At 66.8% G+C, this 15554-nt stretch overlaps 1 protein-coding gene across 3 annotated transcripts in view; it reads left to right on the plus strand.

Moving 5' to 3' along the window:
• ASPG (asparaginase) overlaps window positions 1-15554 on the plus strand; it is a 25012-nt gene continuing 9458 nt past the window's right edge. For all 3 annotated transcript variants that reach the window (XM_059915112.1, XM_059915113.1, XM_059915115.1), the window contains exons 1-7: window positions 1-128; window positions 4928-5036; window positions 5651-5771; window positions 7326-7451; window positions 8966-9049; window positions 9682-9808; window positions 13869-13981. In XM_059915112.1, coding sequence (XP_059771095.1) covers window positions 47-128; window positions 4928-5036; window positions 5651-5771; window positions 7326-7451; window positions 8966-9049; window positions 9682-9808; window positions 13869-13981 — 762 coding nt within the window. In that variant the 5' untranslated portion in view covers window positions 1-46. The remainder of the gene's footprint in view (window positions 129-4927; window positions 5037-5650; window positions 5772-7325; window positions 7452-8965; window positions 9050-9681; window positions 9809-13868; window positions 13982-15554) is intronic.

Here is a 15554-nt window from a genome sequence, read left to right on the forward strand (position 1 = left end):
CCGCCTCCGTCAGTCCCCCCGGTCCCCGGTCCCCTGGCTCACGGGCATGGCGCGCGCGACGGGGCCCGAGCGGCGGCTCCTGGCCATCTACACCGGCGGCACCATCGGCATGCGGAGCGAGCGCGGCGGTGAGTGGGTGCCGGCGTCCGGGCACCGGGGCTGGGGTGGGGGTCGTCCGCGCACCCTCTGACCTGTCGGGGGTCGCCAGGCCCCGCGGTGCCGCGCACCTGACCCCGCCGCTCCCGGTGGGCGGTCAGCCCCCCCGGGGGCACAGCCTCTCCCCCGCACTGTCGCCGGCTCCTCCCGGGGCCGAGCCTCGACCACCGTGGCGTCTGTCTGAGCGCCCTTCCCCGCACAGACAAGCCGGTGGGCAGGTGTTCAGAGTCTGCCGAGGCCCCTCACTCGGGACCACCGAGCGGCTGCAAGGCGACCCCAGCCGTTCCCCGCTGTTCCCAGCCCGGGCTCGGCCGGGCAGCGGGCACCAGACACCTTTGGGAAGTGTTCACGTGCACGAGGAGTCCGGGCAGGTTGGGCGTTTCGTTTCTCTGCCCCTGTGACATTGGCCTGAGTCGGTCCGCGAGGAGGTGACTGCTGGGCCGGGCGCTGAGCTCTGCGGGCCGCTGGGGCAGGGGTGCCCCCAGGCCGGGCAGAGCACCTTCGGGCAGGGACCGGGTTTGGGGAGCCTGGGGCCCTGCAGGGGTGGGAAGAGGACTGCACACACCTCCAGAATGTTCCAGCACTCCCGGGAGAGCGGACACTGTCTGTGCCCTCCACACAGGCCCCCCTGGGCTCCCTCCTTGGCCCCAGGTGCCTGTCCGGGCTGTCCTCACACCCAGGGCAACCTCACACCTGGCCCTGGAGTGTCCCCCTACTCAGATCCTCTGCCAGCCCCATAGCGGGGGCCTTGCCAGAGCTGCCCCGCCTCCGCCCCGCCGCCCCCCGTGCTAACAGGACGTTCGCCTTTGCCCTTGGTCCTGGGGCCACTTCCCCAGCCCTCTCCTCCTGGCCACCGTTTCCACTGAAGCAGCTACCCAGATGCCACTAGCACTTTCTCGCTCCAGCAACTGCTTCTGGGTCCTCGGGGCCTGTTCGTGCCACCCCCCGACCCCGGCTGCCAATTCACAGACGTCTCTTGAGGCCCACTCCGTGCTGGGCTCCAGGACTCAGACCCCCGTAGAGCCCTGTCCTGGAGGGGCTCAGGGGTGCGGAGCGTGGTTTCCACACCCCCTCACCCCCTTCCCCCCAGCTGCTCCTCCCGGGCTGCCCCAGGCCTGGGGCAGAGAGAGGGGAGTGGCCGGCCCTGTCTGCATCCCTGGACTGTCTGGGGCCCCGTCCCACCCCTGTCGCTGCCCCTCCAGGCTTGGCACCTGGCCAACTGTGATTGCTGAGATTCCACTAGCTCGACTCATTGTTCTCCAGGGTCCAGGCTGCAGGCTCTGACCTGGATCCCACCTGCACTGCGTCGTGTCCCCTCACAGCCCCCCCAGCTCCCCGGGGCCCCTTAGGCTCACTCTCCCAGGCGCTGCATTTTCCAGGGAGGATGTAAACTCCCACGTCTGGAAGGTGACCTGGAGACTGACTCTAGAAAGATGGGGTACGGTGGGAGCGCCTTCCAGACAGGCAGGAGCCATCCAAGAGACCTCAGGACAGCACCCCAGGCTGGGGAAGGAGCCACATGGATGGAGGAACCAGGCCTGGGCCCGCTGGGCCGCCGCGCTCTGCTGGCCTCTGTCCTCTCTGAGCCCGGCTGGGGGCTGGGGGGACGCAGACACTCCAGGCCCTTCCTGCCCGGGAATTCTGATCCGGAGGGCGTCAATGATTAACTCGCCTGGCACTGCTGATGTGGGCTCCGGCCCAGGCGGGGGCGGTGAGGGGCGGCGAGGGGCGGCCACAGCAAAGCTGTTTGGATTGTCGCCGTTGGGAGCCTTTCTGCGCCTGCTGGTAAACAGTGGCCTGCAGGGCACTCGACGCCCCACACGTGAGCCCTGCCAAAGGTCAGGACGGCGAGGGGAGGGCAGAGGCCGTGGCAGCTAGGGACGCCCCTCACCCATCCCCTCTCTGAGTTCGGGGACGATGTCACTGGTCAAGGGACATCGTGAATCCCACATGAGCCGATAACCCCAAGCCCAAGGCCGAGCAGCATGACGGCTGAGGGGCCCTGACGCCCTGGGCGTGCCTCGTGGGCCTGGCTCCTGGCGGGGGTGGCAGGGTGAGTAGCGCCTCGGAGCCTGGCAGCTGAAGGTGCCAGGACATCCCAGGAGGCCACCGGAGGGCCTGGCAGCCAAGCCTCATCCGCAGGGGTGACGTCCATGGCTTCTTGTGCCCTTGGCCTAGACCCCCTTCCTGAGCACGTTGCCACACGCTCTCAAGTTCACCGTTTTATAGCCTGAGCTGTCCGGGGACGGCTGTCCTGGGACGGCCCTTACAGATGAGTGTGTCTGGTGGGGCCGCTGCCAGTGAGTCAGCTCCCTGCCTGCACGGCCTGGGGACAGGGCCCCGGCAGGGTGGCTTCTGCTTTTGTAGGGCCTGAAGCTTGGCGGCCCGTGCTAAGAGAGAGAATACAATTTACAAAATCAGAATTAGATGATAAAGCAGGTGTTTATTTATTTGTTTGTTTGTTTCGTTGTTACTTTTTTTGGCTGCAGCACGCAGCACGCAGCACGTGGGATCTTAGTTCCCTGACCAGGGATCGAACCCACGCTCCCTGCAGTGGAAGCCTTAACCCCTGGATTGCCAGGGAAGTCCCCTTTTTTTGTTTTTTTGGGGGGACAGGTGTTTATTTAGAATGACGAAGGAAATCACAACAAACTGCTAGTTCTTAAAAGCCAAGAACATTACAAATCCCAGAAAAATATTTTTTGTTCGTTGACTTCCTGACCCTCCCTCAAGGCTGTTTTCCCCACACTTTTGGCTGCTTCGTGTGATGATGTGTTGGCAGAATTTTGCACAGAGCGAATAGAACAGAAGGAGGGTTTAGCCTTTTCTTGGGCTGGTTTTGCCTGCCCACCCACACGCTCCCCAGGCGGGGACACCAGGGTCTGGGCTGTGTGGGGCTCGCTGGCCCTGCACCTTCCTGCCGCCCCGAGGCGTGGAGTGTCTCCGGAAGCCAGTGCCCCACCGTCCACTAGCAATAGCCTCGCTCTGGGTGGAGGTGACCGTGCACATCACCTGCCCCGTCAGTGGATCCCCAGGTTTACATGGACACCCCAGTGCCACCCACTGGGAGGGCAGCTGGAGTGAAGAGTGGCGTGCGGGCTTCCTGCGGCCGCCCTGACCCATGGCCACAAACGGGGGCCTAGAGCAGCAGAAGCATCTCTCGGGAGGTGCTCCATCCTGCAGGCCGCTGTGTTCGTGTCTCTGCTCTGTCCTTACACGGCCTTGTCTGGGTGTCAGCTCTCTTCTGCCTCTGTCTTATAAGGATGCGTGTGGTGGCACTCAGCACCCACCCGCATAAGCCAGCATCATCTCATCATCCCAGGACCCTAACTCAGTCACGGCTGCAAAGACTTCGCATTTCAGGTCCTGGGGGTCAGGAGGGCACACCTTTGGGGGCCTGCCGCAGAAGGGTGGGCGGCCCTGAGCCTCCCTCAACGCCCAGGGTCTGGAGTTCGGGCCTCCTTGCCGTCAGGGCTGGCGAGTCCAGACCTTTGTGGAGGCAGGTGTGTGCCTGGTCACACTTCAGGCATCTCGGGAGGGTGGCCGGGCTGGCAGTCACATACGGATGTCCCCTCTGTCTACTGAGCCCTGTCACTCCTGCAGCAAAGCATATGGAGCCCCTAAAGGGTGCTTCCTGGGTGGGGGGGCTGTTCAAGGTGCTCCCCCTTGGGTCTCCTTCTCTGGCTGGGGAGACGGTACCACGAACATCCTTGGGCCAATGCAACTGTGTTCACTGGGGGTTGGCACGAGCTGGGCCTGGGATTTACTTGGGGCAGTTTATTACGCAGCAGCGGGAGACTGATACACCGGGCAGAGGGTGAAGGCTGGGAGCAATATCGTCGCCCAGGGTGACCACTGACCCTGGTCCTGAAGGTCTTACATGTTTCAGCCAAGGGTGCTTCTCGAGGGGGGACCCTGCTGTTCTCGCCTGTGTCCAGGTGTTCGACAGCCAGGCACGTGGGAGATGCCCAACAGAACCTCAGTGAGGGGTGCATATGCCCGGAGAAGTTTAGCCGACTTGCCCAAGGTCACGGAGCTTGCAGGGAACAGGGTGGGACAAAAAGCCAGGGCCCCAGTGCAAAGGTTCTTCTGGGAGCCTTTGCTGAGGAGTTGTTTGTTTCCAGGAAACAGTTGTGACTTCTTAGGGTTTTCTTAGAACACACACCATTTCTGCCCAGTGCCTCCTTAGATGCAGGTTTCTGGACATGGAGGCTGCAGGCAGAGGGCCTGGGCTGGACCCTGAAGGTGTCACACACAGTCCAGGTAGGGAGAAAGGGTAACGGGGAGCGTGTGGGAGTGGCACCAGCATCTGGACATCAAGGAGGGCTTCCTGGAAGTGGTATCCTGAGCTGGGATGAAGCACCTGCCGGGTGAGAAGCGGAAAGGAGCAGAGGACTTCCAGGCAGAGCCAACAGCGTGTCCATGGGCAGAGCAGTGTGGACGTTCTGGGAAGGGGGGAAAGAAGAGTGGGCACGTGTGTCCGAGTTGTGAGAGGGCCAGGGCCCCCTGAGCCTCGGTGGCAGAGCCCCGGGGCTGTCTGGGTGAGAGTAGCAGTCCCGACACGGGGCAGCTGCCCATCCTTGCCAGGGCCCGGGGCAGCTGCAGGCCCGTCTGCCCAGCCTCTGACTTCCCTGCGGGCCAGAGCTCACCCAGCCAGCTCCCAGCCCCCCACCCCTGCGGGGCCTGGCCCCCAGTGAGGAGGGAGGGGGGCGGTGCTGGGGGTGTGGCCACCCGCCTCTGACCCCGCCTCCCCGCGCCACTCCGCCTGCAGTGCTCGTCCCTGGGAGGGGCCTGGCCGCGGTTCTGAGGACGCTGCCCATGCTCCACGACGAGGGCCACGCCCGGGCCTGTGGGCTCCCCGAGGACACCTTAGTGCTGCCGTGAGTGTCGGCTCCTCTGGGGTCCCGGCCGGGGACCGTGGCCAGCTGTCATGGGGTGGGGGGCACCCTGAGACTGGCCCCTGCCAGGCTGTGGCTTCTTGGTGTGTCCATGGTGAGCTGCTAGAGGATGCCGGCCCCGCGGGCTCCCGCTTTGATGGCTCTAGAACTGACTACAGCCCCCTTTCAAGGGAGACCCGTGGGGACTCAAGCCCGTCAGGAGAGGCAAGCGCTGGCCCCAGGTGCCCCCTCCTCGTGAAGGTCCCTCTGTTTCCCAGTTCGTGGCCCGGGCTGCCCGGTGCTCTTCACTGCTGGCCGGCTGAGCGGGGAGTTGCCCTCGCGGTCGCTGACCTCCCTCCTGCCAGCAGCCCTCCTCCCAGGGTCGTCCTGGCTCACCGAGGGGAGGGGACACTGCTCTGGAGCAACCTGGCCTGGCCTGTCCTCGGCCCCTCCCGGGGACCACGGTCCTTGCTCCTGGGGCCTCGAGTGGAAGGGAGCCGGTGGGGATGCAGAGCCCGCGGCCACGGCCCTGGGTGCGGGGGCCTGGCTGGGCAGAAGGGAGCGGGGCCGCCGCGCGAGCGGGCGCAGAGTGCGAGCCTGCTTTCCACCTCCTGCAGGCCCGCCAGCCCCGCCTGCCCCGACCAGAGGGTCATGTACACGGTGCTGGAGTGCCAGCCTCTCTTCGACTCCAGTGACATGACCATCACCGAGTGGGTTCAGATCGCCCAGATCATCGAGGTGAGGTGACGGGGGAGTGTGGGCGGGGCTGGGGCCAGGAGCCAAGTGGGTTGCACCTCAGCTGCAAGGCTCCCGAGGCCCTTTTACCTGCACCCGTGAGGGTGGGCATCGAGGGCCACGTCCGCTTTCCCGGCGAGGAAGTGGCCTGGGTGGCCGTCTCGATTTGTTCCGTCAGTTTGTCCCAGTTGGTGTCCTGGGCCGAGACGTGCAGCGCTTCCCTGCAGACTTCATGCCTGGCCCACGCCTGCTCTGTCCACCCCGTGCCCACGCCCACCCTAGACCGTATAGTCTTCGTGGATTTCGGGCCCACAGAAGGGCACGGAGCCTGCACGGGCCTCGTGGTTTACACACAGTGTGGACGCCTTACCTGCAGCCCGAGCCGCCCGCCATCAGCTTTCTTCCCCGTCCTCCCCAGGCCACCAGCGCCAGCCCCCATTCCTGCCCAAGCCTGGCCCCCGCCAGGCCCATTTCTCACCCTCCTCCCTTAAGAAAGCCCGCTGCCCGCAGAGAGGCTTGTCACACAGCCTGCCCCTTCCTGGCAGCTGGGCGCTGGCCCCAGTTCCACACTTGGCTCGTTCTGCTGGGGCAGAGCGGCTTCCGGGGCCTCACCCCTCTCACGGTGAGCGCCTGGGGCCGCGTGAGGCCCTGGGCCCGGCCCTTGTGTCTCTGAATGTCCGTAGCCGTGATCTGGGGCAGTCTCCCTGCTCTGTGGCCCGCAGCATCCTACGGTTGGGGCCTGACCGCTTCTCTGAACGCCTAGGACTGCTGTCCTGGCTGCAGAAGCCAGCCGCGCGCAGATTCACTGTGTGGCCAGCAGAGGGCGCCCCAGCCCGCCACGTGGCTCGGCTCACCTGCAGCTACGGGCCCAGCCTGGCTTGGTCTCTCAATGGGCCACGAGGGATGGTCCCCTGACGCCCCCTTGTCTCCCGGGACCGTGCCCCTCGCAACCACAACCCGGGCCAGCTGCCCACTGAGGCCCAGCCGTGGCTGCCCGCTAGGAGGCGGTGGCCGGGGGTGCATCCCTGCAGAGGTGGCCTGTGTGCCTGGAGGCGGCATCCTTCCCACCTCCCATGTCACATCCAGCTCCCAGCACTGGCTGTGCCTTGTGCCCATCGCTTGTGTCCGCGCCTGGCCCTCCCACTGGACCAAGAGGCTGGTGGGCTTGCTCACCCCGCAGCCCCTGCTGCCCCAGGGGCAGTGGTCACGGAGCAAGGGGCCCTCCAGGAACACCGAGCTGACCAGTGCGCTCGGGAGCCCAGACCGGGCATTGCACGGGGGGGACCTTCCCATCCTCAGATAAGAGTGTTCAGAGACCCCGACCTGAGTTCTCTCGTGGGCGGGGGGTGTCGCGGGGAGGCCCGAGGGGACGGGAGAAGACTGTCCTGGGTGCGAGGAGAGCACGGGCGCCGGGACTCCAGGCAGAAGCTCCACTTCCAGTGGGCTTCCCCGGCCAGCGGTGACCCGGGTCCCTCCAGCTGCACGTGGGGCCCTTACCTTCCTTTTCCTGGTGGCCCCGGAGGCCAGGCCTGCCTGAGCTCGCCGCCCCTCCTGCAGAGACACTACGGGCAGTACCACGCCTTTGTGGTCATCCATGGCACCGACACCATGGCCTTCGCCGCCTCCGTGCTCTCCTTCATGCTGGAAAACCTGCAGAAAACTGTCATCCTCACTGGTGCCCAGGTAACACCCCGGGCTGCCCAGTGGGCATAAGGTCAGGGCCTTCCTGAGGCCACAGGGCAGTTCAGCGCTGCTGGGGGCCCAGGCGGGTCCCCGGGCTCCTTGCTCGGTCCGGCAGCTCCCCGGGCTGGTTCCTGCGCTGCCTGAGCCGGCCGGCGCTGGTCAATGCCCTGGTCCTGCCTGGTGCCAGCCCTGCCACCCCGGGGGTGGGTCCACAGCCTGCTGCCAGCCTTGTCCAGCTGCCCTCCCTTTGTCGCTGTCCTCCTCTTCCCACTGTGGTTCCCACTGATGCCATCCCTGGGCACCTGGGCACATACTACCCCCTCCTCTCTCACCCTGACCCAGCACAACCCCCAAAGCCAACAGGTGGAATATTCTAGAAAACTGCTGGATTTGAAGGGGAGTGGTGGGGGAAGCCTGGACCCCCATCAGGGCCTGCGTCAGAGGCTGCCTGCGGTGGCGCCATCGGGCCAGCCCTCCCCAAGGCCCTGGAGAGCCTTACCCGGGTCAGAGGTCAGGAAATCCCGTGGCCAGGTGCCGACCCAGCTGCCTGCCCTGCTCTGTCCACGGTCCCTGCGGGTGTCACAGTGGGGCGGCCCCACTCAGGGGAGGCCCAGGGCCGCACCGCACACACCCCACTGCTGCCGAGCACGTCCCACTCGGAGCTCGAGTGGAGGGATGGGGTGCAGGCTGACCCTGGCTCTTCCCAGACCCTCCTGAGCCCCTGGGTGTAGGTCGCCATCAGGCCTCCCCCAAGGGATGAAGGGCAGGATTATGAGCACTGCTGGCCCCGGGAAGGATCGCGCTTGTGCTCTTGTAACCCCCGCGCTGGCCCGGACGGAGCGTCCCTGTTATAACTCAGGGGAGACTGAGGCTCAAGGCCCGGGGCTGCTGGTCCGCTGCCACACCCCTTATGAGGACCCAGGACTGTGGCCCCAGGCCAGGGCTCTTCCTCTGGAGGCCCTGGGCCCACGCCTGCCCAGCCGGCCCGTCTGCACACCCCGCAGCAGTCCAGCCCTTTGTTGCCTTCCAGGGCAGGAGTGGTGGGGATCTGGGTACGGGTCAGAGTCAGCCCTGGGGACATTGGTCACCACGTAGACACGGGAGCAGGTCTGGGACCCGGTGCTCGGAGGCCCCGCGTGAGGCTTCTGGCCATCGCGTCCACCCACGGTCAGCTCTTGGCCACCCTCTGCCCACCCGGTCCAGAACTGGCCGGGGCAGTGAGGGAGCAGGGCCTCTGTGCCCCGGGGCCAGGGAGCTGGGCTGGGCAGTGGCGGGTCCCTGGGCAGGAGCCCATCGGCCGGCCTCCGGCAGCGGGCACTGGGGCCTGCGGGGAGCAGAGGGCGCTGGGGTGCGGGCCAGACTGGCATGGCCAGCAGGGGCAGCTCCCCGAGCAGCGGTCCCCACCGCCCCGAGCCTGCCTGCCGCCTCTCCTGGACCCTGCCCGGGCTCCGCACTGAGTCCCTCCTACGCTGCCGGAGCCTCAGCCCCTCTCCTCTTCGTGGCCTCTCCCCCAGGTGCCCATCCATGCCCTGTGGAACGACGGCCGTGAGAACCTGCTGGGTGCCCTGCTGCTGGCCGGCCAGTACGTGATCCCCGAGGTACCGCCTCCTCCCTCCTGCCTGCGTGCTCCTGGGGACCCAGGCCCGGGGCTCGGGGTGTGGTGCTCAGGGGGACACACGCGGGGGCGTCTGGCAGGCTTTAAAGATCTGTCTTTCCCCTTGAACATGAGGTACACCGTCACCGTAGAGAACATGGGAAAACAGAGAAGGCAGCAGGAAACAGTCACTGCCTCTCAGCCCCCGAGACGTCTGCTGCTGGCAGCGTGGTGGATTTTCTCCGGGTCATATATATATATATATATGTATATATGTGGTTTACGTATATTTAAGTTGTCTCACAACTATGATATGGTATATGTTTATTTACACTACATACATACATGCGTGTGTACGTTTCCATCAGTAGGTCGTATGGGCGTGGTTGTGGAGCGGCTCTTTTTCCTCGTCTTTCCTGGTCACGTGGTGACGCAGGGAGACATTTACAAGATCCCCCCTCACAGCTCAGGGGACGGGGAGAGGAGCCCTGGGAGGGGGTCGCCCGCCCTGGGGAGGGGCTTCACGGAATGCCGTAGGGGCCTGTCTCGCGCCGAGGCGCCCAGCGCGCCCCACGGGGACAGCTCCTGAGCAGGGCAGGGGCTGCCCAGCGCTGAGCTGCACCCCGCCCCCGGCAGGTCTGCCTGTTCTTCCAGAACCAGCTGTTCCGGGGCAACCGGGCGACCAAGGTGGACACGCGCAGGTTCGCGGCCTTCTGCTCCCCCCACCTGCCGCCTCTGGCCACCGTGGGCGCTGACGTCACAAGTGAGCGAGCAGGGAGCTGCAGCGGGGACTGCGCGGGGCTCCTGGGTGGGAGAGCACGGCTGGGGCTCTGCCCTGGGCTGCGGAGAAGCCGGGGGGCGGCGGGGGGGCGCTGCTCAGAGGTGGGGAGGCCCCCGCAGGTAACCCCGGCTCTGAACCGGGGGGCCGTCCCAAGCGGGGCCGCGTTCGGGCTATCAGCCTCCTGTGCCTTTCCCCGGCCACGTGGCCCAGGAGTCCCTCAGTGACGGTCAGTGGCTCTGCCACTCACCTCAGCCTCTCGGGGACGTGGTTCTGGTAGTGCGACCTCGTCCTGGGGACTTTCAGGGGCGTTTCCGTGCCCTGGGCCTGGCAGGCCGCCCAGCCCCCGTCATGGGGCTGCCCGACGCCTCCCGTGGGTGGTGGACCCTGAGCCCCCCACCCCGGGGAACCGCCAACGCTGGCCCTGCTGAGAAGCCGTCTCCGGCCCAGTCCTCGGCGAGCGCTGCTGGGTTGGCGCTCAGGCCTCACCCGGCTCAGCCGCCCTCATGGCCGTGGAGACTCTCTCCACCCGGGATGTCCGCTCTCCTGTGTGTCTCCGGGGCCCCCCGGCCCCGCTCCGGGTCCGCCGTGGGCGTGGCCAACCCCTCCGACTCCCGCCCGGCACCGGGCTGCCCCTCCGCGAGGCGGCGTGACGGCTTCGCTCCAGTGGCCTTGCTGTCCGCCCAGCCCCTGCCGTCTACATGCTGCCCCCTCGCCCCCCGTGTCTCCTCCTGACCAAGCCGGGGGGTCCTGGGGCAGGTGTTGGGCCTGGACGCCTGTCCGCACCCCTCCAGCGGTGGGATCCTGCCCCGGGACCCTTCTGGGGGCCTCCAGGGCCTGGCAGAGCCCGTCTTCCTTTGGGGGAATGTAGGGCCCTCGAAGCCTTGCTCGGGGCCGGGCTCGCCACACAGAGGGCAGGACCGAGGCAGCCCTTCTCCCTGGACTGCCTGCCTGCGTCGTCCCGGCCCCTCAGGAGGGCGCCGTGGCCTCGCCCATGCGGGCAGGACCCGTGGGAGCCTGGAGGGGGCAGTTCCAGAAGGCCAGCATGAGAGGCCTTCTGGCGTAGCAGGCCCCTTCCCATCCCGAAAGGAAGCGCAGATCAAGCCCTGGGGCGGGCGGGCTGTGGGCAGCCGGGGCCTTGACCTCCTAGGGGCAGGGCTTCCTGGAATGTCCCGAGCCAGGCAGGGACCCGCAGGGGCTTTCCTAGGAAGGTGATGAGGACTGAGAGCCTGGAGAGGCCCTGGGGGGTGCCGCAAGCTGTCCTTGGAGAGCAGCCGGAGGAGCAGGCCCTCTCTGGGGTTGGGGGGCTGGTCCTATAACGCGAGAGCCCCGCCCCAGCCCTGTGCCTTGAGACGCGGGCATCCGGGCGTGGTGGCGGGCAGGACCTCTGCCAGGCGGTTGTGGGGCTACAGCAGGAGGAGGGAAGGACCACGCAGGGAGGCATTGCGGCCCCGAGCCCGGACTTCATTCTGGGGGTCTTACCCTGCATTTCCCTCCCCCTGCCCACCCACCCTGCTTGCTGGAGCGCCCCGGGGGTTGGTAAGGCCCAGAACGGTCAGTGCGTCTAAGGTGTGTATAGCACGCCCGGGTTCTGGGGGCCAGGCGGGGGTCCCTGTGCTTGCTGAGGGCCAGAGTCAGGAAGGCTTCCCGGAGGAGGTGGCCCACGTGCTGGTGCTGGCAGATGGATCGCTTCCTTGCTGTGGTGGGCAGTGGCACTCAGCCCCTCCTGCCCTGGTGCCAGCCAGCTGAGGAAGGAGGAGTGGGCGGGAAGGAGGGGGCGGCCGCTGTGCAAGCCTGCGTCCCCCGTGGGGGCTGAGTCACACCTTCTCTGGGGCTCAGAGGGGAGCTCCCAGGACGCAGCCCACTGGCAGGTGCGGAGTTCTTCTGGATCCCCAGGCCCCTACCTGTGCCATGCCGAGCCCGGGCTGGCCTTGAGGTGCAGGGCACGCTGGTGTGGGCTGGGCCGGGCGGCTGGACAGGCGTGGGGCTGAGGCTGGCCCCGAGAGGAGAGGCCGCCCTTGGACCCCCAAGCCCGTGATCCCAGGAGGATTGTGTCCCCCCAGCCGGGGTGCCCGTGTGGTGTGTGAGGGCCCCGGGCTGGTCCCGGCACCTGGCGCTGAGAAACACCAGCCTCTGCCCGGGGTGTGCCCGGCGGGGCCCCTGGGGAGGCGGGGAGCTGGGGGCCGACACCAGCACTGGGGCGGCTGGCGCCCTCTCACTGCTTTTTGTTGCGTTTTCCCTCCCCTCTGTGAGGCCGTTACAGACGAGGGGTGAGGGGCTCAGGAGCGGGAGCTGTGCCGCGTGAGGAGGGGTGCACGGTGGGAGGTGGGGGGTGGGTGCTGGCCCCGCCCTTCCCCGAGTAGGTGAGGCACGTGCGGTCACACTGGGCCTCCAGGAGCCCCAGGTCCTCGCTGTGCGGAAGGCCTGGCCCCAGGGAGGGGGAGTCAGGCCGACAGGCTCGGGCCAGCGGGGTCCCAGTAGCTGAAGGGGACGCGGGACTCAGTGTCCCCTGTGCACGCGGGCTCCGCTGCGTGGCCCTGCGGTGGCACTGTTAGGACCGAGCAGGGACGGTCCTCACACCACCTTCCCTCCTCTCGGCCCCTCTGCGCATGGGGACAGCAGTCCCCTGGTGTCCAGTAGGCCCAGGTGGAAGGACTTGGGGTCCCATGGGCTCTGAGGGGGATGGGCTGGCCGGGCGGCGGGGCGCGGGCCCTCTCTGTCTCCGTAAACCCCCCTCTGCAGCCATAACTCCTGGCTGGTGGCCTCACTCCCACCCGCCACCGTCTTATCTGCTCGCCCAGCTGGGGCCGGGGCCCGAAATTGAAGGACACCTCTCGCTGCTGACAGATGCTGCGGCCGCCCTCCCCCCAAGCCCGTCCCCCAGAGCCCCCGCGTCTCCCACCCTCCCAGCTCCCCGTGAAAGGGCAGCACGTGTCTGGAACGTTCCTCAGTTTATTATCATATGAGAATTGCTCTGGTGGAAACAGCAGGAGGCCCGCAGGCTTGCACCCCCCTCCACGGGACCGGGGTGGTGGAGGAGCCTTGGGCGGGGGTCCTGGAGCCCCCATTCCCCTCCGGGCTCTGCACCTGACTCTGGGCAGCCTTGGGCAAGGCCCTTTCCCTCCCTGGGCCTCAGTTTCCCTGGGCTGGACAACGGGGTCTCCTTGGTACCTGCTCCCTCAGCCCGGCCTCTGCCTGCTCAAGGCTGCCACGTGTGAGGGGCCGAGAGAATGGGACCCTGGGCTCAGTGCTGGGCTCCTGAGGGTCAAAGGCCAGGCCTGCTGCCCAGACCCCTGCCCCCTGTCCCCTGCCCATGGGTGGAGCAGGAGGGCTGGGAGGCCGCTGGTGGCTTTGTCCCCGCAGAGCAGCAGCCTTCAGACCCACGGGGAGCCTGATCCTCTGGGGAGTTCTCTGCATGGCGGGCACTGACCCCACGTAACTGCCCCCTTCACTCTCCACGGGGCTCAGGAGCCACCCTGGGCGTGGAGAGCAGGCTGGGCTCACGTTAGGCCTCTGAGACTTTGGGGTGAGTGAGATGGAGGTTTTCTTTCCCCAAAGATTAGGGATCCGGAAGACTCATTCATTCATTCATTCATTGACTTGCTGGGCCGTGGGCCAGGTCGGTGCCCAGTGGGGGGCACGTGAGGCTGGCTGGTCACAGGACGCTGCCCCGACTGCTCCTGGGACCCAGGATGGCAGACTCCTGGTGATCCCCCGGCTCTGCCCCGTCTGCTGTGCTTCTCGCCGTTGCACGTACCGTGCCCTCTGCCTGGAAGGCCCTTCCTCCACCTGCCCTCTCCCCTCTCCTGCTGGGCTCTGGAGGCCTCCGTCCCTGCAGGGTCCTCTTCTCCCCCTGGACCCCACACCCGCCACGGGGGCTGGCTCAGGCTGGAGCTGCGCCCCTCGCCTGAGCGAGCTGGGAGAGGGGGCAGGAGACGGGACTCCGGAGGCACCAGACGGAGGCCGGGGGGTCCGGGGAGGCTGGGCCGGGGCCGTGGCCTGCAGATGGCCGGAAGGTGTGCATTCGGTCCCTCTGTCCTCACAGTCAACCGGGAGCTGGTGCGGAGGGTCCGTGGGCAGGGCCGGCTGGTGGTGCACAGCAGCATGGAGCGCGACGTGGGCCTGCTGCGCCTCTACCCTGGGATCCCCGCCTCCCTGGTAGGGACCCCGGCTCAGCCCCCGCGGTGCCTGCCTCCTGTACCCCCTCCCCTCCCCACCTTCGTGTCACTGGGACCTGCACCCCCTCTGCTGCCTTCTCAGCCCGTTCACCTTATTTGTGAACTGGGCTTGTCCCCGCGGACGTCGCAGCGCCGGGTTCCGGGGGCTCCTCTGAGGCTGATGGAGTGTGGCCCTGGACTCTGCTTTCTTGTGGCTGCTCTGGTGGTCCTTGCCGTCCACCCCTTGGCCACCAGCTGTCCCTGGGGCGGACACGGCGCCTGCCTCCGTCCTGCGCAGTGAGCCAGGCCCAGACGCTGGGCTGTCAGTTGGATGGAGGGTCTCGGGTAAAAGCGTCTCTGGGCAGCGCTGGCGCCGAGCGCGGGGCTGCAGGGGGCTCAGAACACGCTTGCTTCAGCGCTGTGACCGGCGGGGCACTGCAGCCCCCTCTTCTACCCGGCACGCGAGGCTTCCCAGGTGTGTCCCTCTACCCGGGGTGGGCCGGCACCAGGCTGCCCTTAGCCTCTGGGCCGCAGTCTGTGCACTGGCGGCTGCTCTCCTCCCAGGGCGCTGGGGACGGACGGGGCAGAGCCGCGATGGGACCAGAAGGGGTTTGCTGGAGGCGCGCTCCAGTGAGGGCTGCCCCCGAAGATGAGGGTCGTCCCAGGGGCTGGTGGCCGGAGCCCATGCACGGGTCTCACGTCGTGTGGTAGCCAGAGGTCACTGCACGAGGCTGCCGTCTTAAGTGGGGCTGAGCCGCACAGGCTCTTTCTGGGAAAACATGCTGGCCCGTGAAGTCTTTCTAGAACATGCTGTAGCTGGGGGAGTGCAGAGCCATAAGCTGGGCCAGGCACAGGCAGGGGGACGGGACCCCCAGGGGACTCGACGGGGACTTCCGGGCCGTCGGGGCGGGGCCCGCTGGTGGTGAGCGTTGTCCGGCAGCGGGTCCTGGTCTCCAGTCTCCCCGTTCCCGGGTATCTGCCAGGAACAGGTCTGCTTTCACCTTTGGCCTCTACCTGGAGAAGCAGAGGGAGCCGATGGCAGTTCTGAAAGGCTCTGATGGGGGCACAGCCAGAGGGCTGGATGCCTGCTGCACAGGCCAGCAGCTTGGCCCCTGGGCTCCCCCTGTGCAGCAGGTTCAGGGACAGACAGTGCTCAGCCCTGGGGCCTCTGGGCTGTGCCCACCTGTGCTGACACAGGGCATGGCTGAGCTGGGCAACAGGTGTCCCCGCAGGGTGGCCTCTGAGGGGACCATCCTTGTTCGAGGTAAACCCCAGGCCCCGTCCTCTTCTATTTTTTTATTTTTTTTATTTTTTTATTTTTGGCTGCGTTGGGTCTTCATTGCTGTGTGCGGGCTTCTCATTGTGGTGGCTTCTCTTGTTGCAGAGCATGGGTTCTAGGAGCGCGGGCTTCAGTAGCTGTGGCACGCGGGCTCAGTAGTTGTGGCGCACGGGCTTAGTTGCTCCGCAGCATGTGGGATCTTCCCGGACCAGGGCTTGAACCCATGTGCCCTGCAGTGGCAGGTGAACTCTTAACCTCTGCGCCACCAGGGAAGCCCCCAGCCTCTGTCTTCCGA

The sequence above is a fragment of the Balaenoptera ricei genome, chromosome 2 (assembly GCF_028023285.1).
Source record: "Balaenoptera ricei isolate mBalRic1 chromosome 2, mBalRic1.hap2, whole genome shotgun sequence".
Taxonomy (NCBI): Eukaryota; Metazoa; Chordata; class Mammalia; order Artiodactyla; family Balaenopteridae; genus Balaenoptera; species Balaenoptera ricei.